At 47.5% G+C, this 27,484-nt stretch overlaps 2 protein-coding genes and 1 pseudogene across 3 annotated transcripts in view; 1 reads left to right on the forward strand and 2 right to left on the reverse strand.

The window, feature by feature from the left end:
• The window catches only part of FAM53B (family with sequence similarity 53 member B), an 83,580-nt gene extending 70,955 nt beyond the window's left edge, over positions 1 to 12,625 (reverse strand). Inside the window, exon 1 of the mRNA XM_070432060.1 lies at positions 12,535 to 12,625. The gene's annotated coding sequence lies outside the window, so the exon portion shown is untranslated. The remainder of the gene's footprint in view (positions 1 to 12,534) is intronic.
• Positions 11,886 to 24,725, reverse strand: EEF1AKMT2 (EEF1A lysine methyltransferase 2). 2 transcript variants are annotated; one of them, XM_070432069.1, is made up of 6 exons: positions 24,592 to 24,725; positions 23,043 to 23,108; positions 22,427 to 22,541; positions 19,368 to 19,475; positions 16,438 to 16,654; positions 11,886 to 12,719 (listed from the first exon to the last, which is right to left on the reverse strand). In XM_070432069.1, the coding sequence occupies exons 1-6, from the start codon at positions 24,723 to 24,725 to the stop codon at positions 12,625 to 12,627; spliced, it is 735 nt and encodes a 244-aa protein (XP_070288170.1). In that variant the 3' UTR covers positions 11,886 to 12,624. The 2 variants fall into 2 exon arrangements, with proteins under 2 accessions (XP_070288170.1, XP_070288171.1); XM_070432070.1 differs by lacking the exon at positions 24,592 to 24,725 and having other exon boundaries at positions 11,887 to 12,719; positions 22,423 to 22,541.
• On the forward strand, positions 18,261 to 18,361 carry LOC139022272 (U6 spliceosomal RNA; annotated as a pseudogene).
• Positions 24,726 to 27,484: the final 2,759 nt, after the last annotated feature.

Consider the following 27,484-nt stretch of genomic DNA (forward strand, 5'->3'; position numbering starts at 1 on the left):
TCTGTTGCTTCTAGGAACATTTAATTGGTTTTAATCCAACGTTTCAATCCCAGTATCAAACATAAATGAACAATTAACTTTTTGAGCTTGTGTGCACTTGGGAAACGATTATATTTCATGGCTATTGCTGAAATATTTCAGTTTCTCATCACACTGGGCCCATTCTTTTTCAGAAAACCATGAGCTAACATCTCCTTTCACACTGACTACAGCTCACTCCAGTGATTTCTGCTCCAAGAGGAGCATGGCCAGCAAAGCAGAGGGGTTTGTAGATGATGTGGGACGTAATCCTATGAAAGCCAACATGAGCGAACTCGCAGAATCCTAAGATACTGATGTCCTCGTCCACAAACACTTTAAAAAGCCAGCGCGGGTCATTCTGAGAGGAGCGGGACAAAGAAAGGCCCGGGTTAATCTGGGAATGCTGCTACATCTCCCCAACGCCACCTCCTCCGCGTCACCTCGCCGTGGAGGGCTTTAAGGATATAGTTTAATTTGCTTTTATTAGGAGGCCTAGAGTGACTCCTGCTGGCAAGCACTCAGTTTATTCCTGCAATTACCAGTTCAGCAGGTCAACTTAAAAACAAAACGCAGGGGTCGCGAGCCTGGAAACGATCACTGTGACCGTTACTCTCGCTGCTTTCAGGGTGATTTTAGTCGCGAGGAACTCTAAGGGCTGTGGTGATGGCAGGCCCTTTCCAACCTACAGCAGCCTGCTTTTCTGGTTCTGAGACTTTATTTTATTGAGAATGTACAAAACTAAAACACATGGTTAAGGAGCTGTGCTACTAGCCAATGAACAGCTATTTCTCATTTACTTAATTTGAATCCCCAAAGGCTAAAAATATAGACATGAAGGCCTGTGTCACTGAACCTTCCATACTATAAGGCTCCACCCACACTATTAACAAATCCCATAGATATTAAAACACCCCCACTTTTTAGAGCTATATTACATAGTTCTTAATTATAAAAACCCCACCCAAAAGGTTGTATATTCGAGTTTTGCTCAATTCAGAAGAATAAATATAAACTCAGTGGAACTCTGGATTTAAGACCATGTAAGCGGCAACTGGGGGAAGGGGGTGCACTATCTACCTTTGTTCAATCCTAGAAGGCCAGAACCAGATTTATAGCACAGACAGACACCTCAACACAAATTCACAGGCCAATTTAGGAATAAATCCGTAAGTAGTAACCAAAAATGATCCCCTGTAGCGTTTCCATTATAATTGATCCCCACTGATTGGGTTAAACCACGGAATATCCTGGGAGAGAGAAAATGTGGAGGTTACAGGCAGTCTCACTCCGAGACCCAGATGAAACCCAGGGATGGAACCACCGTCCTGGCTCGCCTGGCCCCAGCAGAGCTGCCCAGGCGGGAGGCTGTGTGCATGGTGGGCACCCCGCCCACTCACCGCCCGGGGTTTAGTGTCATTCCCTATGAAGAGCTCCCCCACCCCAAGTTTCAAGCTCTTAAGCAACAAGAGACAAACAGGGTGTATTTTATTAAGAAAGGGTGTGATCAACTAGAACTTGTATCAACAAGCTAATAAAAGTATTCACCTAAGCACTTTTGTGCAGAGGAGGGTAAAGGTTGGGTTGTGATATGCACAAAGGAGTGTCCTAGGGAGTTGGTGGGTATTTTGTTTTTGTGCCTTTAAAAGAAGACAAATGTGATATTCAAACTAAGCTTTGAAGTTTGGGTAAGGACCAGTCAACGTTCAGTTTTTCCCATCAAATCTATCTGCAGCCAGTTTTCAAAGAGCTCCCCACTTAAAAATATGCACTAGTTTGCCTCTGAGAACAACATATTCTTTTTAGACTAACAGTGACACAAACATCAAACATGTTGCGCTGAGCCCCGCAGCAGCCGCCAGATGTGTGTTAACTCCTTTATTCAGCCTCCAGAGCACCGCGCCTTTGTCACAACCCTTGTATTAAAGGTCAGTCATTCACATTTCACACTGTCCTTTCTGCATCTGAAAAGATCTTTTTAGAAGCAGAAGCTGAACATTTCTTAGAACAGATCATGAGGAGGCAGACATCCCCAATTCACCTGAAGCACTTCCAAAGAGACTGGCTACTGGAACCAGTGAGCAAAAGAGGCTTCTTTGGAAAACGTGAAAAATTCTGATTATAGATGGAAATCAAAAACCTGTACTTACTATGGTGGCAATTTTCTCATGTGGCTCTCATTCAAAAAAATAAGTTCTGCCCTGGCGGGTTTGGCAATGGGTAGAGCATCGGCCTGCGGACCAAAGGGTCCCGGGTTCAATTCTGGTCAAGTGCACGTACCTTGGTTGCTGGCTCCTCCCCAGCCCAGGCCCAGGTCGGCGTGTGCAGGAGGCAACCAATTGATGTGTTTCTCACATCGATGCTTCTCTCTGTCTTTACCTCTCTCTAAAAATCAATGGAAAAATATCCTCGGGTGAGGAGTAACAAAAAATAAAACAAAAAGTTCTGTAATTGTTCCCACATCCATGCTCCAGGTACAACTCCCTGCCTGCCGACATCAGCCTGACACGCCAAGCCGTGTGCTTTCCTCTCTGCTGGTGTCTTGTGCTGAGACCTTCCCGCTAATGAAAAGGAGGCACAGCCCTGGCTGCAACCTCATGTGCATCTGCGTGTGCATGTGTGTGTATATACATATATCCCAAATCTATACACACACATTTCATAAAAGGTACTGCAGTTCTTGAAGACAAAGTTATTTTGACTCAAGAACCAAATAAAACAAATTTATTTTCACTGAATTTAACGAAAATCCACAGCATTAAGTTTAATGATCCCAATCTAACTCCTCTGACACAGAATGGGAGTCGAGAGCAGCTTGAGGGGCCCGCTACTGAATCAGCGCGGCTTTGTCACAAACGTCTAGCGCCATTGAGGCAGGGAGCTGCCAGCTGGGCCGGCATTGTGTGCCACAAAGTGGGGTTGTAAGCCCACGTCCTGAGCACAAACCCCGGTTTCCAAGTTGGCAGGTGCTGGAAACATAGCGAATGTCACGCTTGCAGCTCACTGGAGGAAGAGCTCTGGGGGAAGTACGCCGGAAAGAGCAGAGCAACAGTTCAGGCTGAATCCCACTTGACAGCACATTGTTGTCTTGTTGCAAAGTTAACAGTAGCTATTGGTTAGGCGCTACAAGACAACACAAGCCATGAAAAACACAGACACTGAAAAGTTTAGGCATGATAAAGAAGCAAAAATAAATATAATGAAGGCTTTTCACTATCTACATTCAAAGTTACTGTATATGGAAAACTTACCAAACTATTTTACTTTCTTAAAAAAATATATTTTTATTGATTTCAGAGAGGCAGGGAGAGGGAGAGAGAAACATCAATGATGAGAGAATCATGGATCGGCTGCCTCCTGCACGCCCCACACCGGGATCGAGCCCGCAACCCGGGCATGTGCCCTTGACCGGAATTGAACCCAGGACCCTTCAGTCCACAGGCTCAGGCTCTATTCACTGAGCCCAACCAGCTAGGGCTATTTTACTATTTTAATGCCGAGATGCAGAGGCATAATTAGTTACTGGCCTTTCCCTTATCTGCTCAGGGTCTTAGCTGATGTAGTCTAATTAGTATCACACAACACGATTACTCCACCAAAAACATAACTAAAAACAATACTGCTATACACTGAATTTAACCTGGAAAATATTTCAACAGCACACCCAGACTAAATGTTGTTATCTTCAAATGAAAACAGTCACAATTTTTTTAATATATTTTTATTTATTTCAAAAAGGAAAGGAGAGAGAGGAAGAAAGAGAGGAGACATCAGTGATGAGAAAGAATCATCGCACTGGGATTGAGCCCACAACCTGCATATGTACCCCGACTGGGAATCGAACTGTGACCTCCTGGTTCATAGGTTGACGCTCAACCACTGAGCCACGCTGGATGGGCCAATTTTTTTCTTAAAATATTCTCCAGTCCTGGCCGGTGTGGCTCAGTTGGTTGGGCATTATCCCATGCACTGAAAGGTTGCCAGTTCCATTCCCGGTCAGGGCACATGTCCGGGGTGCGGGCTCGATCCCCGGTGGGGAGCATGCAGGAGGCAACCAGTCGATGTTTCGTTCTGACACTGATGTTTCTCTCTCTCTCCCTTCCTTTCTCACTAAAAAAACCATAAAAACATCTTTTAAAGTATATGTATTCTTTAGTAGATTTCACATTTAGTATTTGAGACACAAGCCCAAACTTTAACTTAACTTTTCTCTTCTGTCAACTATCTGCCATATAAGTCACTGCCTCCAGCAAAATCTATTTTTACCTCATCCCTAGTGATCTGCTGTAAGCTACTGCTAGCCTGCCCAGCCCCATAAAACTGAAACCATGTGAACTTCATTCCCATGAGGCAGCGAAGGAACTGTTACACTAGATGCCGTGGGTGGTGTCACCGAGTTTAAATTCCCATTTTGAAGGCGGAATCGTTTGGATTGGAAATACCAAGAAAACATGAGTCTCTGGCTCCACTTGGCAGGACACGCCTGGGAGCAGCATGGAAAGCACATCTGCCCTGCACATCACACCGCCCGCCAGTGTCTAACGCTCCTCGGCAGCGTGTCAATCTTCCAAGGAACCAAAAGCAAAGCTGTTTTGTTTCACCAGACCCACGGCTGTTTACAAGGGGACCGGCCTTGCCTACTTTGCACGTGCATTTCCTGTAGCTGACCTGAAACAGAAAGGAATTATCATCAGTGAGAAGTCGCCTGCCATTCTACATCCTATCTTACAGCTGCTCTTCACTTTCACAAAAATGACAACAAATCTGGATCACAGCAGGTTACACGGGCACTGACTGGCGGCCCACCTACCTCAAAGTGGTGATGCTCTGATTGTGTTCTGTCCTCGTGGCTCACCCCTTATCATACTGACCTCATCTCTATTTTTTTAAACGTTTTTATTGATTTCAGAGAGGAAGGGAGAGGGAGAGAGGAACATCAATGATGAGAGAGAATCATTGATTGGCTGCCTCCTACACACCCCACATTGGGGATTGAGCGCGCAACCTGGGCACGTGCCCCTGACTGCAACCGAACCCGGGACCCTTCAGTCTGCAGGCCGACGCTCTATCCACTGAGCCAAACCAGCCAGGGCCTTGGCCTCATTTCTATAGAGCTTTTAAATATGGTTCAGAGACGTAAGCTCTTTGAGGTGAGCAGGGCAAAGGGACGCTGTTCTAGCCGCAGTCACACTCAGGACTTCAGGAGCTGAGAGACTGTTCACTTCACCGCCAGTGAGACGGTGACATGAGCAGATCTGCAATGTCCAGACGGGCATGAGCAGCTGCCTCGCTGGACTCTCCCCACCATCCTGTGAGCTCCAGTAGGAACTGAGGTCAAACCAGACAAGCTTCTGAAAGTGGTACCGAACATCAAACTTCTAAGTGCCGCTGCGCGTGCACTGACACTCAGAGCAGCGCCAAGCAAAGCAGCACGCCTCACTCACCAAGGAAGTCAAACCTGGACGCAAGGTGGGACCGACCGCGAAAGCCTGAGCCGGCTGCTCCCGGGCGCCGGTAAGAGACCAAACCCAACTCCACCGCGGTCATCGAACCGGCGCCGCCACTGGGACCTGCGTTCGGTTCCCTTGTTTGATGTCGCTGCAAACAATGACTTGGCATCCAGACCTGCAGGAGGAAGGAGACCTCGGCCTTGGCATTTCTTTCAATCGGAGTGCGTCCACGCGAGCATTTCCCCGCAGTCCTACGTGCGTGACTAAATCATCGCCACTTGGAGGGCGGCGCTCTCACCGAGGGGACTCGGGGGGCCGTGGAGCCTGCCGACACACACTGGGACGCGCACTGTAATTTTTGTGATTTCTGGGCCTCACTTGTTTTGTGTGTTTTTTTAATCCTCACCAGAGGATATTTTCCCACTGATTTTTAGGGAGAGTGGAGGAGAGAGGGACAGACAGAGAAACATCGATCGGTTGCCTCCTGCATGCATCCCAACCAGGGCCTGGCCAGGGAGGAGCCTGCAACAGAGGTACACGCCTTGACCAGAATCGAACCCGAGACCGTCCCAGGCCAATGCTCTATCCACCAAGCCACACGGGCCAGGGCTGGTCCTCACTTCTTAACAAAAGGTGCTTCAGCACCAGAGCCATCGAGAGGCTCAGGAAGAGACCCAAGAGCAGGTTCCTGGAGCGCACTCCCTCGCCCCCCAAGCATCAGAGTCAAAGAGGCCAGGGAGACGGCGCTGCCGACAGACAGCCCAGAGGAGAGGCTGCAGGACGGAGCCTACTCTGCTGGCACCTCGATCTTGGAATTCGCAGTCTCTACACATAAAACACATTTCTATTGTTTAAGCCACCCAGTCTGTGGCCGCCCAGCCTAAGGGATAGAGAACTTTAAATATCACTGACTAAACACCCTAGTTTTAGGGGAAAAAAACTGAAACCCAGAAAAAGAAAGTGACTTGCCTGGGTTCCAATCACCTTTTCTCCAAATTTTAGTATTAAAAAAAAAAATCTCCCAAGCTGGTGTGGCTCAGTGGATGGAGCTTTGGCCACAGGCTGAAGGGTCGCGGACTGGATTCGGTCAAGGGCATGCAGCTTGATTGCAGGCTCCTCTCCGGCCCGGTCAGGGCTCCTGCAGGAGGCAACCGATCGATGTGTTTCTCTCCCGTCAATGTTTCCCTCTGTCTTTCCCTCTCTTCTACTCTCCCTAAAAAAATCCATGAAAAAATATCTTCAGGTGAGGATTAACAACAAAATAATAATAATAATAAAATAAATAAATAAAATGAAAAGAACCAAAATAAATTTCAACTTCGGAAAATAATCTGATATTGTTTTGTTGAGAATTAAGTCATTAATCAACTGGTCTTAACAAAATGACCGCTCTTCCTTTTGGCCATTTACAGTCTCATCACGCAGAGGTCCCCGAGGGGGCCGCAGCTCCGGGAACAAGCCTCTGAGCTCCCAGGGAGGCCCACAGATGGACCTCTCCTCCCAGCTGAATCCAGTTCATTACTTTTTAATTAAAATAAGAGCCACAACTACCTCCGCCGAGTGGCTCAGCTGGTTGGAGCATCGTCCTGTGCACCAAAAGGTTTCAGGTTCAATTCCCAGTCAGGGCACATACCCAGGCTGTGGGTTCCAACCCCGATTGGGATGCGTATGGGAGGCAACAGATCAATGTTTCTCTCTCTCCCTCCCTCTCTCTCTAAAATCAGTAAAAGCATATCCTTGAGTGAGGATTTTAAAAAAACAACCCGCAACTGGCCCTTGCAACTACAAAGCCCTCTGGAATTCTGTCCTATCTCTTGAACAAACTATATAATCAACGATTTGACCCAACTGGCCCTCTTCACAGAACCACTGGGGTTTCCAGGGGGATCAAGCCTGCCGTGTGCCCTGCTGACGACTGCTTCTCCACCACCAACACATGCCACTCATTCAAAACCCAGTGTCACCGCGTCTCACAGGGCCACAGTGGCCCGCAAAGGTTCTATTTATAACTAAGGTGACGTGTGGTTTTCACTCCCAATCCCAGGCCTTTCTTCCAAAGCCTGCACACGGCTCTGCAGGGCGCCCAGTGTGTTTATTAAATCAAATGCCACACGACCGCTTTCCCATCAGATTCTCCCGTCCAGCGACGTTCCTTGGTGGGGACCCGGAAAGGAACCGTCGTTACTGCTGCTTCCGTGCATCCACACTTATCTCATCGCCAAAGCCAGCAGCGAGGGGCTGAGGCGGCTGCAGGAGGGCAGCGGGTCCCCAGGCAGCTGCTTCCCTCTCCTCCCTCCCCACCAGGTCCCAGGGCTGCCAGTCATCTTAACGAGCTCTATCCTAGCGTTTTCTGAGCCGGGATGTTCTAAAATTAGATGGGAACAAAGGCTGACATTTTCACGGTACAGGAGTCAGAGGGAAACGAGAACTGGCAGCACCCCTCTTCTACATTTAGCCTTTCCTCCCGACCAGCCCCGTCTCGGGAGCGGGAGGCAGGGGCGGAGGCAGGAGCAGGGACAGCCCCCCCCCCCCGCAGCGTCCTCTTCTGCTGTCGTCACTGATGACATCACCCTCACTGATGACAACAGCCGCCCCACTTGTAAGTGTGTTAATGAAGAGCCACAAAGCAGCTCAAGGTCTCCTTACCCAGCAGGCTTCTCAGTTTCTTTCCAAGCTCCTCGGCTGAGACCCAGGATATGCTAACTGCTGGGTATTTTTTAGGGTAAATTCTTAGATATTTGGAAAAACAAATGCGTTCTATTGGCTTTTCTTAAACAGCTCTTCAGCACGCGCCATAGATCACTTCCTAACAGACTCTTTCCTGACGCAGGCATCACAATACGCATTAAATACAACGTGGGAAATGGCCATTTCTTCAGATGGGCCATGTGAGAGCGAAGAAAGCAGGTTCCATTTTTATATCTTCCTCATAAACTGGGCCAGTGATTTGCAAGCACTTTAAGTCGCTCTCCTGGCTGTCTGTCTGTCTGTCTGTCTTATAATGGCCTCAGCAGGACAAGGGCACACGGGCCAGCTCTGCCTCCGGTGAGCTCCCCGGGAAGCGGGCACTGATCCATTCATGTCCCGGGACCTATTCCCATCTTCTTCACTTGGTTTCCCTGGGCCGACAGCGTAGGTCCGCACAGCGGCAGCTCGCAGCTCAGCCAGAGAAGCCTGCTTCGTGATCCGTCGATCGCACGATGGGCAAGACTTTGTAAACTCGGTGCCAACAGACTCGGCTCCCTTTTTGCTCTGGTTTCTGGAGCCCATCTTGACCTCTGAGCTGGAAATGAATGATCTTTCAGCAACACTCCAGGCATCTTGCTCAGGGTCCCATGCAGTCCTCACTGGGCTCGGACCCTCGCCGTGCAGAGGCCCATTATGCAGCGGGCTATTCAGCATGGAGGGAGCCTGTGGGCCTGGGTATTTGTTGAGTTTCATTTCTATGCCCCTAACATAGGGATCCATCAATTGACCAAAGAATTTCACACTATTCTTGTACTTTTCTAACAAACTGCATGGTGTGTATGAAGAATAAATTAGCATCCATTTTCGTGAATTAACTGTTAATAAAACAAGCTCATGTGCTCCTGCCTCTCCTCAGGACAACTGTTTCCTGCCCAACAGAGAGACCCGACAAGGGCTTCCCCATTTCCCCCACCACGCACTTGTCCTCCAACCAAACAGGCTGGTCCCCACGGTCAAGCTCAGGGGTCAAGCTCAGGGAACAGCCCGCCCTCCAGGAAAGTGCTGGGGCCAGCACACCACCCCCCAGAAGCAGGTGAGCCTGCGCACACAGGCCCCGTCTGCTCTGGAGGCAGCGAGGCTCCCGGGCCACACCCAGGAGCTCGGACCCGGGTCTCCCACGGCACATGCTGGCCTGGAGAGCAATGGATTTTTTCATTGTAGCCTACCAGACACAGGCACGCATCAATACCTAAAACGTTATTTAGGAGAACATAACTCAAAGTCTATTAACATACGCAGGGATACTGTTTCTTTATCTATCAATTTAAGAAAAATTATTCCAAAGCCAAATAAAGGTTAATTACTGATACGAGTTCCTGAAAAATTAAGGTTTCTGGTATCCTCTGCATTATAGTTTCATAGAAATTTAAAAATGCAGAATCAGGGGATTGAGACACCTTATCCACACAAAGACCAAGTGTTCGCATGTGCACCTCTCCCCCCACGATGGAAGCTGCGTGCACGTGACAGAGGAAGGAGAGGCCGAGTCCGCACACGACGGGGGCTCGTTCACCAGCAGCCGGTGCTTGTTCTGAAAGGGTTTCGGTCGAGCTGCCAGGGCAGTGGCAGGTTCATTCTCACGCATAAATGCCAGTCCTCAAAGCAACGCGACCCATGCACCTGGCTTAGAACACAATGTTCTGAAAACTTCTGTCGGTTAATTGGCACAGCCACCCATTCAGGCCTCGGAGCCCTCCACAGAGGGGCCTGTGGGCAGTAATAACATCATCACAACAATCTGTAAGGGCTGCGCGGAGAAATCTCGTTTGCATTTCAAACAAGTTTCCCCAAATAAGAGTCTTTTGATGAAATAAAATTACAATTCCAACTCCTCCTCCAGAGGACAGAGCGCTCCTCAGGCACTGGCTGCCGTGTCCCCCCAGCACCCACAGGCACGTGATGTCACACAACCACGTTTCCCGTCGTGCACGCACGACTCGTCTCGGTAACTCGGTGGCATTTCCTGGCCCGGCTGTTAAAGCGTGGCGTTACTGGAAAACACTAATTCACTGTTAGCATGTTTGGACTTTCCATTTGTTCTGATTTCAAGCTCTGAGAGGCGGCTTCCAGCAGGATTCAACTGATAAGAGGTAACTCTCCTTTTGGCACCGTACCAACAGTTCCACGGTCCCCCAAACCCTCATCTCCACCCACAGATCAACACCCCGCGCGACAGACAAGCAGCTTCTCAACAAAGGCCACTCCAAGCTCTTAGCGACTCAAACCCAGCGTCCCATCTGGTCGCACGGAAAGCCCGTTCGTTAGGCTGGCGATTTAAAACAGCATCTACTCCAAGCTCAAAACCCCAGGAAAGGACTTCCATCCTATTATCATCTCTGAAATCAAGGAATTGTCATGTGAAAAGACAACAAAGACAGATCTCCTCAATCAATTGAAAACTATATGCTTCTGGTGTCAGGTCCCATGTATAGTCTGTAAAATCAACGCTATTTTAAGTTTAAAAACGTATTTTAATTTCTCATTTTTTAAATGTTCAAAATTAAAGCTTTTCAAAAAATGTTATTTATATTTATTTATGTAAATGCCTTGAGTTATCTTGTGCAAAGCAGGTAGTAATTTTAATGGTTGATTAACGTTGATCTTAATCAAACCACCCTCCCTGCCCCCGCACTGGGGCAAAATGGAAAAAAAGGATGTAATGCTAGACTTACGCATCTCTGGAGTTAACATTTGCCAAACGCAATTCTCCTCATTCTGTAACCCAACAGGCCTAAAAATGAAAACTCATCAAACATATCACTTTTTTGAAAGCTCATATTGTGACTCCATTATTAAAATACTAGTGGTCCAGTGCACAAAATTCGTGCACCGAGCGCGGGGAGGGGGGAAGGAGGGTGGTGGACACCCCAGCCTGACTTGTGCCCTGTCACAGTGCGGGAGCCCCGCAATTGATCACCCCAAAGAGGTAGGCCCCGCCCACCCACCATCCGGGGCTCCTCAATGGATTGCCCCAAAGAGGTAGGCCAGAGCAGCAGACCCCCAGGCCTCCGCGCTGCACAGGGACTGGCCAGGCCCACCTCCTCCACGCTGCGCAGAGCCACTGGACCCCCAGGCCTGGCCACGCACGGAGCTGGGAGGAGGCGGGACTCCCAGGCAGGCTCTGTGGCGCACACGCAGCATCAAGCCCAGCGCGGCCCACCTGCGCACGCCCGCTGTGCGTACAGCCATCTTGTGACGGCGTGAGGGCATCACGCATGAGGGCGTGACGACTACTTAGCCTTTTATTAGTAAGGATTAGCCCAAATACAAAACAGCATTACATACTAATATGCCTTATCTTTTCAAACATCTTAATAAACTGTTTCTCTTACTAATCAGCCCCCAACTAGAACCCCCCATCCCATCTCCCTCAGGGCTCACACAGGTGTAAGAGTAACTTCCTCGGCCTCACAGGGAACGAGGCCGCCAGGTCCTGACTGGGCAAGTCCTTTAAGGCGAGCGGGGAGCGGGTGCCCGGTGCCCAGATCGACACCGGCATGGGGCAGAGCTCCCTAACAACCGCCCGCCTTCGCTGGCAGCGCTTTCTAAGACGCATCCCACTTCCCCACTGAACTGGGCAGAACATGCGGGGGAGGAGTGGGCCTTAGCATCAGGGCCAGAGAACCACCCTCACTCCATCCTGCACGAGCTGCCGATGTGGAGCAGCAGGAAGAAGGAATGCCTGCCTGAGAGCACTGGGGAGATTCAATAAGACAACATAACCTGAAAAAAACAAACACGTAACAGAACATGGTGCAAGCCTGTGACTGTCTCTTAGCCGTCTTTCTATTTATCTGTTTACCTACTTCCCGTTATCCCTCACAGTGGGTAAAATACCACCAGCCACAAAATACAGCCTCAATTAGTATTTCTGGTCAACTGATATAGTTACCTGATTTTGTTTAACTATAAACATGAAGACTAAAGGTTTTCTCAGATAGTAAATAATTTTTTTAAATAACCACCATTCAACCCAAAATAGTAGGCTCATTATGTTTCCTACTCTAATAAAACACCAATAAAGTTGTTTTGCTTATTACTCTGGCCCTGGAATCATTTGGAAATCTTAACACAGAGCTATCTTCAATTCAATGTTCCCAAGGCACGAAAGTCAGGAACACAGGCTTTCTGTAAATCCATTTACTGCTTTAAAGTTGTTAGCTGTTCAGCAGGTACAGGAAAGTGTTTTTAGTCAAGAAGGAAAATATTTACATTTGAAATACAAAGAACATTTGAAATTACTCCTGGCTGACCTCAGGCCCGCGCCTGCACGCCCAGGGCCTCGTATCTGCGCACCATGTGCATCCTGTGTACTCACTGAGCAGTTAGCTGCACCTGCATTTTCTGCCGGCTTTACTTTGATGTGGGGCTTCTTTAAAAGCTCTCTGCGTTTGTCCAGAGAAAAGTCTCACGTTTTTTGGAAAACCAACGCAGCCACACTGTTTCCAGATCGGCCTCCGAAGCTGAACTTGGGTGTTGGCAACACTTCGAAGAGTTCAAATCCTGTCGGACAAAGTTCAAATACTCTTATTAGGGACTGAATTCCACAGTTAGAAGCAGCTTGTAGTAACTGTACTTTCAAGCCCTTTATGAAACCATGTGATTCCAAACTCTGAACTGTGACCGCATTTCATTCTGTGACGTCTGTTCTCCCGTGTGTGTATGTGATGTGTGTTCACCCGAAACACTGAACTGAACAAGGAGCAGAAGAGGCTCCTTCTCACGCCTCCTCCTCCGCTTCCTGGCTGCGGCCCTTCCCCTGCGCATCTCCTTAGCCTACGCCACCTGCCTGCAGGCAGCAGCCACGACGGGTTGAGTTCTTGCCGGGTAGCAGGCACTGTGTTGGTGCTTTATATGTACTAATGCAATTGATCCCCAGCACACATACAAAAACTTAATACAGGAAGGTGAGTAACATGGGAGTAAAAACGGATCTGTAAGAAGTAGCTCTGGAGATGATGTGGTGACGGCTGCACAACAGTGTGGGTGCACTGAATGCCCTGGGCTGTGCCCTTCAAGATGGTTAAGTGGCAAATCTTATGTTATATATACAGGGGGGAGCAAAAGCAGGTTTACAGTTGTAAGTACGCAAAACACAAAAATTTATTCTTGCATTATTATTAATTATTGTATTACTTATTATTATTATTAAGCTACTTTTGCCCACCCCTGTATTTTACCAAAAAAAAAAGTTTGTAACCAAAGATCAAGACAAGGAACTAGTAACTTTCAAAGTAGCACAGTGTGGTGGGAAAAAATAAGTAACTTGTAGTCGAAAGTCCTGTGTTCAAGTCCCAGCTCTACCACTTACTGCAAGAGATGCTGGTCAAATGACCTTACCCAGCATCCCCAGGTTCTGTGCCAGGGGGTTCAGACACCAACACTCCTCTCCAACTCACAGTGACTGTGTAAGGATCACAATTAGAGAATGTGGCAGTTTCCTAAGCTATAAAATAAAATAAAATTTTAACGGTTTACTATTTTGTTCTATTTCTTTTAAAAAATAAGACAAGGCAGGAAGGTCACTCCCATTACCCATGTTCCCTCAGTGATGGGCAATTGGTTCAGGAATTATTTTTTCTTTTGGGGGTGTCTTCATTTTCTAATTTCCATGCCTTGAGCGTGAGCTCAAATAAGCAGCAAAAATGTTAAAGGGATATATATTATTGTATCAACTGGTCTTTTATACTTCGTTTCGTTTACATTCTAATTCATATTCTTAATCAAACTTCAGCAAATCTTAAGAAATAACTAAATATTAAAATGTTCAAAAACTAGGCACAGAAAACTTTTCCATAGAAGGACAGACGATGTAAGAACCTGATGTTTTTTACACTGGAAAATGGGGCCACTGAGGTAGATGGATGGGGACACACCTGTATTTGTTTCTGCAATTTCACTTATGCTTAAAATATTTCATAACAAAAATTTTCAAAAGAAAACAGAGCTGTTGTGACTTTTCCAGGACAAATCTTTCCCCTCCCTGGACTAGCCCCGCAGGATGGAGCTGTATGTGTCAATGGAAAACACACCAACATATGAAAAGTGGTTGCATTTCCAGAGAGACAGCAAATGATTTTAATTATTTTAATCTATATTCTTACATGTTGGGGTTAATACTACTCCTTTTTATTCATAATGAATCTGGATTACTTTTGTAGTAAGATAGGTTTTTGGCTTTTTTGTTCATTCAGTAGTTGTAAGAAAGACAAGTTCCTTGGACAGTAAATTAGAACATCTAGTATCTGGCAAATGTTTCAAGGAATCCTCAACAGATCAAATGGCAACACAAATGTTTATATAACTAGGCTCTAAAGGAGAAGTGCACGATTCGCTTCAGTGGTTTTATGAACATTTATGTTTCAAATAAGGAAAGAACCGCAAAGGCTGGGGAAGCAAGCACTACCCTGAGCCAAGGGACCAGGGCGCATGTCCTGAGGCTGTGAAGAGGCCTGTGCAGGGCAGGGCGGTGGGGCAGGCTCCCATCGACCTCCACACCATGCTCAGAAGAGGCTCTAGCGCATGTCTTCAGTCGGACGTCACTATTTCTCTAACATTTCCTGTGGCAACACTGAACTTAATATATATGTGTTTTTTCTTTTACATTGATTTCAGAGAGGAAGGGAGAGGGAGAGAGAAACATCAATGATGAGAGAGAATCATGGATCGGCTGCCTCCTGCACACCCCACACTGGGGATGGAGCCCACAACCCGGGCCTGTGCCCTTGACTGGAATTGAACCTGGAACCCTTCAGTCTACAGGCTGATGCTCTATCCACTAAGCCAAGCCGGCTAGGGCACATTTCGCTTAAATTCCACATTCTGCTCTAAAACGGAGCCTGAGTTAAGGACTTGGCCAGCCGCTCTCAGCACAGAGCCACGCAGCACCTGCACGGGCAGGTCGGCTCCTCATCACACACGGGCTGCCTGCCGGCGGGCCCAGGGCTGAGCACCTGCATCGAGAGCCGGAGGCCCTGCCCACACAGCGCCGCTCAGCACTCACTAAACTGCAGCTTCAGGAAGAGGAAGGCCTACTGACACGGCCTCCGCGGTTCTAAAGGAAACGCGCTTCACATGGAAGATAATAAAGTTAATGACAGGCCATAAAGGACAATAAATCACATGGACTTCTTGCTTTCCAGGGGCAACAGCAATGAAGCCGCTGGCTCACGCGTCAAGCCTCACACACTTCAGGTTGTACGTTACGAACCTGCTAAAACCACTGCGCGCACAGGATGTGTGCTGTGTCCCTCACCCCTCAGCCCTCAGCCCCCAGAAAACCACCTCTAAGCTAAGTGCACACCCGCCCATGAGCTTTGAGGTTCAAAACCTGACCACAAATGTAGTGCCATCATTTATACTCCATCCTGAAAATCCCCCCATTCCTTTAAAAACCTCAATCCTAAGCTGAAAGGGTTCTAAGGAAAAAACAAGCAATGGCTCGAGGTAAATTCTCAGGGAACGTTCCAGAAAGGCCCGTGCTCTACAGGAACGAACCCGCAGGCGAGGCGTCGCTGAGAACACGCGAGGAACATGCCAAAGAGCGAAAACCATTTGTGAACAGATGACCCACGCCATTCTCACAGAACCCCCTCTTAGGAGACACGGCACCTATGATACTTTGTTCATGGGGCAAAAGAGGAGCCTGTCCTGGCACCAAAAATCTTGAAAAAGGTAGAGATTCCCTCAAGAATGAACAGGCAGTATTTCTACTACCAAGTCCCTGTGTGTTGTTTCTGTGCAATGTTACCATTGTTCCATATACATGGAAACAGTAAGAAAACCCCCAATACCTACATGGCCACTAGAAAGACACGTGTATAAAATTAAAACACATGAGGCTTTAGAAACACTGCTTCCGTCTGCACGGCTGCTGGCAGCCAGGGTAAAGGCAGGAGCACAGGACATGAGCTTTCTTTGTTTGCTTCCAAGTCATAGATTATGCAGCTTAAAGAAAGAACCCAATGTTTATAGGCTCATAAATTTTAGTGCTTAACTGCCAGGATTTCTTGGAAATTTTTAGACAGGACTCTGGATCTCAACCAGTATTACTTCTTTGCTCTTTGCATATACAGTTAAAAGCATTACCAAGGTTATTAACAGAGGAGAAAAGTAGGCAATTCCCACAAATTGGAAAGTAAAACACTGTAGCACAAGGGGAAAGCCTGGTTAAGGGCATTAAACCTGAGGAAACACATGTTCAAACAGCACAGCCAATTACCTTCACAGAATTCGTTCAGCAGCTCTTCCTTGGTCCAATTACAGGAGGTTATTAGGAAAAAGCCGTTCGCCTTCAACACCCTGGAGAGAGAGTTCACATACTGCTTCCTCTTCTCAACTGCGTTGTCAGGATTCAGGCTTATGGCATCAAAAGTCCCTTTGTCAATACAAACGTGAAAGCCAGACAGCTCTGTGGGGAGATTCAGAAAGTCTTCTACCTACACGAGAAACCAGCGCCTGGTGAGAAGGGCTCCCACACAATCTTCACTGCGTTAAGAGTGATCCATGAGCACCCATTCGTTCTGATGGCAGTTTACATGCGATAAACGTATTTTCAACTTCATGGTCCACTTTTATGTGCTTCGTTCCAAGATCATTAAAGCTAAGAACAGTAAGACAACAGTGTTTCCTGGACTCCCAATCTCTACAAATGTGGAAACAAATCAAAGCCAGGTGTGGGGCCTAATGCCGCACACAACAGAGCCCGCCGTGACTTCTGTGGAAAAGCGGAGCATTGGAGATATTCTTTAAAATGACAACAATTATCGGGAGCTGACAGGCCCTGGACATAAGAGGGTTTTCAGCGAAGATGACAAGTTGTGTGACCTGAAGTCAGAGGGAAACGGAAGTGCCTTTGCTTTGACTCAGCAGCTCACAAAGCAGCGAAGGGACGGAACGAACAGCACGAAGCTTGCGAAGCTCCACGGCTGCTCCCGCCGCAATGACTTCACTTCACAGTCATCATTCACTTCAGAATCTGACACGCCCGCATCTCATTCATTCTCAGTAACGGATGACATAAGCACTCGAAACAGTGAACTACCCAATTTCATAGAATATTCAAAGTAATCTGCCCATAAACTTAATTCAGAAAAGCTACTTTGAAAAAGTAATCACACAATTAGCTGGTAATTATTCATATAAGCTTGATCGTCATAAATAATGTATTATCCAAAGCGCCCTTACTGTCTGACTTGAAAATGAGACCTTGTGTTTGTATACATTGGAACATGGGTTTCCCCTCCCTCACACCCAAGTAGTCACTGTACCTGAAGCAATAATGACTACCACTCCTAAGAGCTAAGTTTGGAGAATTTTCTATCCTAAGTGCCTGTATGAAAGTACACATTTATTCAACAAATATTTCATAGACATCTAGTAAATGCAGGAATTTCTCAGGCCCTGGGGATATAACCGCAAACAAAAGAGAAAAGTTCAGGCAGAAGAGTATGTTGTACATTCTCTAAAGGGGGAGACGGTGACTGGGCGGGGAGAGAACTGTTTGGGAAAGGGGTCAGGAAAGGCCTCACTAGGGAGGCAACATTCGCGATGAGACTCAGTGAGGAGGAGGAGCCAAGCAAGCTCACATCCGGGCAAAGCGGCTGTAGGCAGAGCAGCAGGGATGGCGCCTGGAGGACAGGCCTGCCGTGTTTCAGAAGCAGAGCCATGACTCAGCACTGGGCTAAAGAGGGAAAGAGGTGAGAAGCGGCTGCGGAGGCCGGGGGGCGGGCAAGTGCAGGTTCCACCCTGAGTGCAACAGGGAAGCGCCTGGAGGCTGGGGAACAGGAAGTCCCAGAAAGGTTTGCATTTTATTTTTTATTGATGTCAGAGAGGAAGGGAGAGGGAGAGAGGGATAGAAACATCAATGATGAGAGAGAATCATGGATCGGCTGCCTCCTGCACGCCCCACACTACGGATCGAGCCTGCAACCCAGGCCTGTGCCCTAACCGGGAATTGAACCCTGACCTCCTGGTTCACAGGTCAATGCTCAACCACTGAGCCACGCCAGTCAGGCCTGGTTTGCGCTTTAAAACACCAAGCTGGTGCCGCTTCGGCAGCACATATGCTAAGATTGGAACAACAGAGATTAGCATGGCCCCTGCGCGAGGATGACACGCAAATTCGTGAAGTAGTCCATATTTTTAAATCAATCAATCAATCAGCAGGCTGGCTGCCCTGTGGCAGAGTGGAAATGGGGAGGCCACATAAGAGGCTACTGTAGTTGCCTGGGCAATAATGATGGTGGCTGGGATTTGGGAGGGAGCAGTGGAACTATCGAGGAAAGATTACGTTCCGGATTGCCTTTGAAGATAAAGCCCTGGCTGGTTTGGTTCAGTGGAGAGAGCGTCGGCCTGCAGACTGAAGAGTCCCGGGTTCGATTCTGGTCAAGGGCATATGCCCAGGTTGCAGGCTCGATCCTCAGTAGGGAGCGTGCAGGAGGCAGCCGATCCATAATTCTCTCTCATCATTGATGTTTCTCTCCCTTTCTCTTCCTCTCTGAAATCAATAAAAACATATTAAAAAAAAAAAAAAAGAAGCAGTCATTGCATTGGATGGGGCTCTTTTAGGAAAAAACAAACAAACAGAATTGGATACAGAACTTAAAGGAAAGAGAGGAATCAAGGAAGACCCCTTGGGTTTGGGTTAGTGCAACTGGAAAATGAATGGTGGTATCACTGGAAATGGGAAGGGCCTTGGGGGGATGCAGGTTTATGTATCATTTTGGACTAAGTGAGAGATTATTAGCTATCCAACTGGAAGTGTAAAATACGCAGCTTTCATAGAATTCTAGAGCTCAGAGAAGATGCCTGAGCTAGAAGTATCAATGCGAGACACATCATCTCCTCAGCGAGCACAGAAATAAACTAGGTATTCTTTGGTATTTCCCCACTTTATACATTTCCCAGTTTTTGATCCAGTGACTCAAACTCGGGGATTATTTGTGTGTCTGCAGACACGAGGGCGTGGGGAAGGGATGAGCACACTTGCACACGAGGGAGAAATGACTTCCCTAGCTGACTAGACTAAAAATTTAAATAGTCACTTAAAATCATTGCATTTTGGATTGATTGATATACATTAGCAACAGTTACATTTTATAACTTTTATTAGAAATAAAAATAACTTATGGTAATATAAACAATACTTACCTTCAACGTAATGTTAGATAACCCTTCTTTCTCTATAATACTTCCGGAAAGCTGTATTGCAGAAGGCGAGTAATCAATGCCAGTAATATTAGAGAAACCGAGTTTTGCCTAGAGACAGAGAAGTAATTTTATACTTTAGTTTTAAAATGTTTTGGTATCCTGTTTTGCCTATGAATTATAATATTCCTTTAGGACTGGGACTGTTTTATTTACTTTTAATAGACTGAGTAATTTATACCATCCAATAATCTATAATGTTTCAATTTTATTATGCAATCAAAACAGAAACGAAACTGAAAATTTAAATCTATAGAATGTGACAATTCCTTTGCTTTTATATTTTATCTATTTTTCAAAAGGAAATTCATTTTCTCAAAGCCAATGAGAATACCTGTATGTATATTTCGGCCCTCAAGCAGAAAAGTACAGTGTTAATTTCAGATGTTGACATGCTGATTCACACATAAATCAAGCATAAATTTTACTTAACACAATTAAGTCATATGAATACATTAAATGCATATGAAATAAGTCCTTGATTTAAAAGTCCCTTTAGCCCAGCCAGCCGTGGCTCAGTGGTTGAGTGTAGACCTATGAACCAGGAGGTCACAATTCGATTCCCAGTCAGGACACACATGCCCGGGTTGTGGGCTCGATCCCTGGTGTGGGGCATGCAGGCTGCAGCCGATCAATGATTCTCATCATTGATGTTTCTCTCTCTCCTCTTCTCCCTTCTTCTCTGAAATCAATAAAAATATATCAAATAAATAAATGGTAGAGATGTAAGAATGCATTAAAAAAACATGCCCTAACTACATGCTAGCTACAAGAAACTGATGAGTGGCTACCTAGGGGGAAGGGTGTGGCCATACAGATGGCAGAAGAGAGGTTTCTGGGAGGAACTATCTGTATCCTGTGATGATTGTACGAATCTCTACATGTGTTAAAAATTCATAAAACTGTAATAAAAAGAGTCAATTTTGCAACATGTTAATTTTTTAAGTTTAAAAGGAAATTATGAACAAATTCATGCTAGTAAATTTTTAATTTAGATAAATGGATAAATGTCTTGAAAACCACAAAACTGACTCAAACCCTACAAAACATCTCCACGCCGGAGGCTCTCACCATGATTCTTCCAAAGGCTTAAGGAAGAAACAAAGCTTCTCAAAGAATAAAAAGGAGACGCGTCCCATCTCATCTTATGAGGCCAGCATAACCTTTATACAAAAACCTTACATGAAAATTGCAAGTAAGGAAAATTACTGGCAAATTGCTCATGAAGCTATACAAATCCTAAGCAAAATACTACTAAATCAAATCCAGCAACACCTGAAAAAGATCATACACCACAATTAAACTTGGTTTACTTCAGGGACAGAAGTTGCTTTGAACATTGAACAATCACTGAAATCATGTCAATAAAAATGTCAATTGAAAAAACTGAGGACCCCCCCCAAAAAATCAATCAACTCAACATTAATAGAACCAAAAAGAAAAATCATCTTATCAAAGAAGGCAACTAATCAAATTCATGATCAAACACTCTTACTTAGGAATATAAAGGACCGTCCTCAGTCTAATTAAAAAAAAAACAAAACTATAAAAACCTACAGCTAACATGTTTAATGGTGAAATATTAGAAGCTTTTCTTTTATCATAGGCAATGTTACAAGGCGAGCTGCCTTCACAATTTCTATTCAACACTGTACACAGCATTTTAATATACTTTATTGATTTTTTTACAGAGAGGAAGGGAGAGGGATAGAGAGTTAGAAACATCGATCAGCTGCCTCTAGCACCACAGCATACCCCCTACTGGGGATGTGCCCGCAACCAAGGTACATGCCCTTGACCAGAATCGAACCTGGAACCCTTCAGTCCACAGGCCGACGCTCTATCCACCAAGCCAAACCGGTTAGGGCTGTACACAGCATTTTAATAAATAAGATATTGAGATTGGGATAGAATAAATAAAATTATTATTTACACATGACATACACTACAGTAAATTTTTACACATATACTATGGTAAACTATTAGAAGATGAAATTTAAAAAACATAACAATTACAACAAAAAAAATCTAGGAATCAATCTAAGAGAAGATATGTAGGGTCTCTACAGAGAAAACTACGAAGTATTACCGAAAGAAAATAAAGAATTAAATAAACGGAGGAGCCCATCATGTTCATGAACCGGAGACTCAATGCTGCAAAGATGTAAATCCTCCTGCTCCTGCAACCTCCACCCAACTGGGACACTGACTCTCCAAGCCCCTCTCCCGGCCCTCTCCCCAGATGTGTCAGTGCCCTGCCTAGAGCCGGGCTGTCCAGCATCACCCCCTCCACGCTGGGCCACTCACTGTCACCTACACGCCAGGCCAGCCTCTAGGATACTGTGAACAACTCAAGCACAAGAGCTCAATGTTCATGTTGCCACTGCCCAGCACAAGGCGTGGCACATGGCTCTCATTCAGTACATTTCACTGTTATACATACATCCTCACACATGACACAGGAAAACCCTCCTTAGTCTTTTCCTTCCCCCATGGCAGGTGGCACAGCACGGACACATCATAGGCCCACGACAGGGATGGCACAGCCAGTGATAGAACCTGTACCAAACCCAGTTCCATGCACAAAATGCCCTGTTCCAGCCACGCGCTCACCCAACATGAGGCATGTGTGTCCCACTGGGGGCACAAAAAGTCACCTTCCTTTTATACACAGAGATTTCTGGCTTTCTCAGCTAGAAGGAACCAGTAGGAATCACCACGTCACAATCTTTGGGAAAGAACTGAAGCCCAGAGAAATCCAGTGGTTTGGTTGAAGTCAATGCTGTGGAGGGAAGGGCCATGACTAGGACTCAGACCCCTTAGCTTTCCATGTAGTTCCTTCTCCCCATCCCTGCGGCCTCCCTTTTGTACCTGGTGACTTTCAAAGTAGGTGGCATGCTTGCTTTCCTACTTGAACTTAGATGGTTAGTATCCTTGATTGCAAGTTTCCTAAGTTTCATTTTAAAATTTGGCTGTAACACAGGAATACTAAAGGTACCAACAAGCTCAACCAGGAGGACACCATTTCCGGTTCCAATATCCAGCACCGCAGCATCCAAGGGGATCTTGTGTTTCTGCATCCACCTTAGGAGTCGATTCACACTCTCCTCCCCAAACCTGTTAGAAACAGAGAACTGGTTAATCCAACACCAGAGGGACAGAGCCGGGTTACAGCGACGTTCCACTGCAGCAGGTCATTCGTAGACTCCATTCAGCCATTCTGGAAAGTAAAGGTACTAACCGTGACTGCTTAAGCTTCATCTTCACTATTATTTAGGAAAAGACACACCGAAGAATAGAGCAGAATACGTAAGGTCGGAATGTTACTTATTAATGTTTCTCTACGTCAGCATTAAAAATTGTATGTATTAATGGCTCAAAATGTTACTGCTTATTTAAAAAGGACAATTATAGAAAGAGAGTAATTTCCTAATGCTATCATCAAATTTAAATCTGGGTCATTAAAAGACAGAGGTTCTTTAAATCCAACAACTAGAGCCAGAATTGGTTCAAGGTTGCCAATATTTTCAGCCCATCTCTCTTTGGGATACACACTTAAAACATAAAGACACACACACACACACAGTCTTCCGGATTCCACTATTTTCTGTAACTCACCAGATTTCTCCTGTGTCTCCATATTCTTGGAAAGTGTGCAGTTCTCGCTCATACACAGCATCCCAACTACAGAAATAATCAAATGCAAAGCAAGATTCCTGAGTTAAACTGAATTAAATGTATATTTCTAATAGGTTACAGAGATTTATGACGGACAGTGAAAACATTATTAGTGTTATGCCCGACCTGTGTGGCTCAGTGGTTGAGCATCCACCTATGAACACATGAAGGTCACCATCCAATTCCAGGTCAGGGCAGGAGCCCTGAGTTACAGGTTCCATCCCCAGTAGGGGGCGTGCAGGAGGCAGCCGATCCATGATTCTCTCTCCTCATTGATGTTTCGATCTCTCTTTCCCCTCTCCCTTCCTCTCTGAAATCAACAAAAATATATTTTTAAAAAGAAACTAATATTTATCTTTAAAAAGTAGCCCTAGCTGGTTTGGCCCAGTGGATAGAGTGTCAGCCTGAGGACTGAAGGGTTCCAGGTTCGAATCCGGTCAAGGGCACATGCTCGGGTTGCAGGCTCGATTCCCAGTTGGGGGCGTGCAGGAGGCAGCCGATCAATGACTCTCTCTCATCATTGATGTTTCTATCTCTCTCTCCCTCTCCCATTCTCTCTCTGAAATCAATAAAAATTTTTTAAAAATTAAAAAATAAAGTAAAATTAAAATACATTAGTGTTATCAAAGAGTTCACATAACTCAAATCTCTTAACATCTCAGTGTTTAAAAAATAAAGACAGACAAGCATAGTAAGCTTACACATGTAAAGCACTTAGAACAGTATCTGACACATAAAAAGGCTGTTTTAGCTTAAAAAAAATACAAATAAGTATTTGTTCGAGGATTCCTTAGTCCCAAACACAAGTCCAAACTTCCAGTTTAAAATGTGGGGAAACGGGGATTTTTCTACCAAGTCAGTGGCTGCTCCCAGGGGACCCCCCCCCCATAGGTAAGCGCTGCTTGCAGGATGTGCTAAGATGTACCCTTATTCCTTTCAAGTCCAGCTCTCCCCCCTACTGCACCCCTCCTCCGACACCCCCCAGCACCCCCTCACCGCCCCCCCCCCCGAGTTACCGCTCATCCTCACCTATCCCCGCAGCCATTCACCCCGTCACCTACTAATTCATCAAACACTTACTGACCCTGTGTTAGGTCAGATCCCTGTCTCCCTTCCCAGGATCACCCCGCGGGTCATCCTGCGCCCCCACCTGGGAGCTCACACCCCCGCCTCGCGCCCTCGGCCTTTCCCCGCCCCAGGCCCAGCCGGTCCGGTCTGCCCGGCCTCTCCCCTCCCCGAGCTCGCCCTCGGGGTCAAGACCTACACGGCCTCCCCGAGACCTTCAGCGCCGGCCCCCGTCACCGGTCAACCCCTTTAAAGCCTCTCCATCTCCCGCAAGGAGGCCGCCGGCGATCGCGCGCCTCCGATGCCCCTCCCCGCCCCGGTGGCCCCGCAGGCTCCCGCCCGCCACGCCCCCAAGACTCCCCCATCTTCCGAGACCCCCGGGCGCCACCCCTGCGTCCCCCACCCCGGGGCGCGCCACACTCACTGCTCTCGGGTCCCCAGCGCCGACGGGGCGAAGCCGCCCGCTCCGGGACTGCCCTCCCGGGACCGCGCCGCCAGCCCCGCGCCTCCGCGCGCGCTCATCCCGCTCTGCGGCCGGGACGGCTGTGCGGAAGCCATAGAGACGGCGTGGGGCAGAGCGGTCGCGCGGGGGGCGCCTCTAGGCCGCGGGAGGCCTTCCTCTCTACTGCTCCCGGCCGCGTGATGTCCCGGCCCCGCCTTCCTCCCAAGTCCAGTCCCGAACCCAGGCCTGGGCGGCGCTGGACCCCGCCTCCCTCCCGCCCCTGCGCCCAACATCAGATGCACCTCCTTCCTTGAGGTGCTCCCCGAAGCCACTAGATTTGGGAACTGCTGTTTGTAAGGTTTGGCGGTGGGTAAGCCACGCTAAAGACCCAAATGCTCAAATCCCGCATCTCTCTACCTGGTGGGCAGCTCTGGGAACTTTTTTTAAAATATATTTTTATCGCTTTCAGAGAGGAAGGGCGAAGGAGAGAGAGAGAGAGAGAGAGAGAGAGAGAGAGTGAGAGAGAGAGAGAAACATCAATGATGAGACAGAATCATGGACCGGACCGGCTGCCTCCTGCACGCCCCACACTGGGGATGGAGCCCACAACCCAGGCCTGTGCCCTGACCGGAATGGAACCCTGACCTCCTGGTTCACAGGTCCTGGCTCAACCGCTGAACTACCCGAGCTGGGCAAATCTGGAAATCTTTATTTGGCTTCTGGCTACTTTCATTTGTGGCTGAGATTCTGCCTTAAAAATAACATTCTGACCTCTTCTAACGGGAAGTCAATAGGAGGGCATGGGAATTTATGCCCAAAGTAAGGAATGCCCTAGGACCCCACCCCCAAACACCCGGTTCAAGGGGATCAGAGTGATGTGGAGGAAAGAGCGCTGAGAGGCACGATGCCCGCATGCCTGTCTCAGCGCTGCCCTTCCCGGGCACCTGGCACATCCAAGACTCCTCACCTCCGTGTGCCTCGGTTTCCTCTCCTGTACCTCGCCCTAAATGGATGGTGACCATTCTACGAGATTGCTCCCAATCAGTGAACTTGAAATTCCTTGGCCTCTTGGTCTAGTTGTGCCACGTAATGCAAGAGAGCTTACCCGCCAAAGGCCTGGGGGCGGGGGGGGGGGGGGGGGGTAGCAGCAATGAAATGCTGGCAGTTCTGCGTCCCAGACAAGGATCTCAAAGCCCCTGGCAAGGCTGCTTCCCACGAAGTGGAATGTTTCCTAGGACACGTTTCTGTTGACTCTGCAGACCCAGTCCTTCGAGGTAAACAACCTCAGTGGTTGCCTTTCCAGCTCCCAGAAACCCCGATTAGGAACGAAAGTGCATCTTTTCCTCGACAAGGCGATAAGGCGTTCGCAGATCTTCAGGCAACCACCGGGGACAGAATCCGGGGAGGAGGCAGGAGGGAGGCCGTGTGTGTAGTGGTTAAAGAACCCACCGAAGAGCGTAAGTAGCCTCGTTACAGAGAAGTAAAACTGCCCGGTGCCAGCGCCAATTAGAGCTGCCGGGGCAAATGGTTGTTTTCATCTTCTCTAGACCCTCGATGCCAGAGAAAGCAGGCTTGAATGTGACTGAGCCGGTCTTAGGGAGTTCTAGGTTATAATTAAGAGAGAGCCATGAAAGACCAGGCCACCTGCAGCCTGATGTCTTCCCAACACTGAGGCTGTCTTTGCTGTGTGTGGTGATTGCTATAAACACTGTTGGTATGCAGCCCTGGAAAAAGCCGCAGTTTATCCAGTCCCTTCTCTGGCTCCAGGATTACTCTGGCTGTTTAGGCCTGAAGGCTGTGAGGACACCACCTCTGATCACCCCGGGCAACGGGGATTCTTGGTGGGAGGTGGAGAAGCTCAGTCCCAGCAGGGCTGCCCATCACCAGGGAGAAGCTGGAACGTGCCAAGGACCACAGCGCCACCCCCCGTCTATTCCATGGGGCAGGAGGGAGGTTCTGAGAATGCCCTCGGTCACCTGTCTGTCTCTCCCTCTGCGGAGCCCTGCAGCATGGTCCCCTGCTCACCCACAGCAGCTCTGACAATTCTCAACGGCTTCCTCCTGGACAAGCCAAGGGCCAATTTCCAGACTTTACCTCTTTCTCTCTCTTTTTTTGTTTTTATTCCAAAATTTTCTATCGACTTCAGAGAGGCAGGGAGAGGGAGAGATAGAAGCATCAATGATGAGAGAGAATCATGGATCGGCTGCCTCCTGCACACCCCTATTGGGAAGCAAGCCCACGACCCGGGCATGTGCCCTGACTGGGAATCAAACCGTGGTCTCCTGGTTCATAGGTTGACGCTCAACCACTGAGCCACACCAGCTGGCCAGGCTTTATCTCTCTTGATTGATCTATAGGGGTCAACACAGCTTAGCACATCCCTTTTCAAAGCCCCTCAGCACCACCTGCTCCTAAGTGGAACCTTTTAAAAAGGGGAGCTAGGCACCCAGCTCCAGTTGGACTGCCAGGATTTGAGCCTTCGCCTTATCATGTGTGACTATGGGCAAGTTTCTTAACTTCTCAGGGCCTCAGTTTGCCCACCCTACAACAAGGATAATAATAGTGCCCATGGCATAGGGCAGCTATAGAGATTAAAGGAAATACTCTCTGTAAAACCCTACATGCCTGATGTATAAATGCTCAATAAATGCTACCTCAGTTTCTTCAACCATAAAATGGAGTTTAAAATGGGTCTCCTTCAGCCCGGACAGTGTGGCTCAGAGGTTGAGCATGGACCCTTGAACCAAGAGGTCACAGGGCTGATTCCTGGTCAGGGCACATGCCTGGGTTGCAGGTTCGATCCCCAGTAGGGGGCGTGTAGGAGGCAGCCAGTCTCATCAATGTTTCTATCTATCCTCCCTTCCTGTCTCTAAAA

Source organism: Myotis yumanensis, unplaced genomic scaffold (genome assembly GCF_028538775.1).
Source record: "Myotis yumanensis isolate MYYU_CA2020_CCGP unplaced genomic scaffold, mMyoYum1.0.hap1 SCAF_13, whole genome shotgun sequence".
Classification (NCBI taxonomy): Eukaryota; Metazoa; Chordata; class Mammalia; order Chiroptera; family Vespertilionidae; genus Myotis; species Myotis yumanensis.

Excerpts from the sequence above, each read along its gene's own strand:
- EEF1AKMT2 (XM_070432069.1), bottom strand. The coding sequence starts at position 24,725 with ATGGCTTCCGCACAGCCGTCCCGGCCGCAGAGCGGGATGAGCGCGCGC. Across the intron at positions 23,109-24,591 it reads GCGCTGGGGACCCGAGAGCA|TTGGGATGCTGTGTATGAGC; the intron begins GTGAGTGTGGCG and ends TTATTTCTGTAG. Across the intron at positions 12,720-16,437 it reads GCTGAACGAATTCTGTGAAG|GATTTGAACTCTTCGAAGTG; the intron begins GTAATTGGCTGT and ends TTTGTCCGACAG.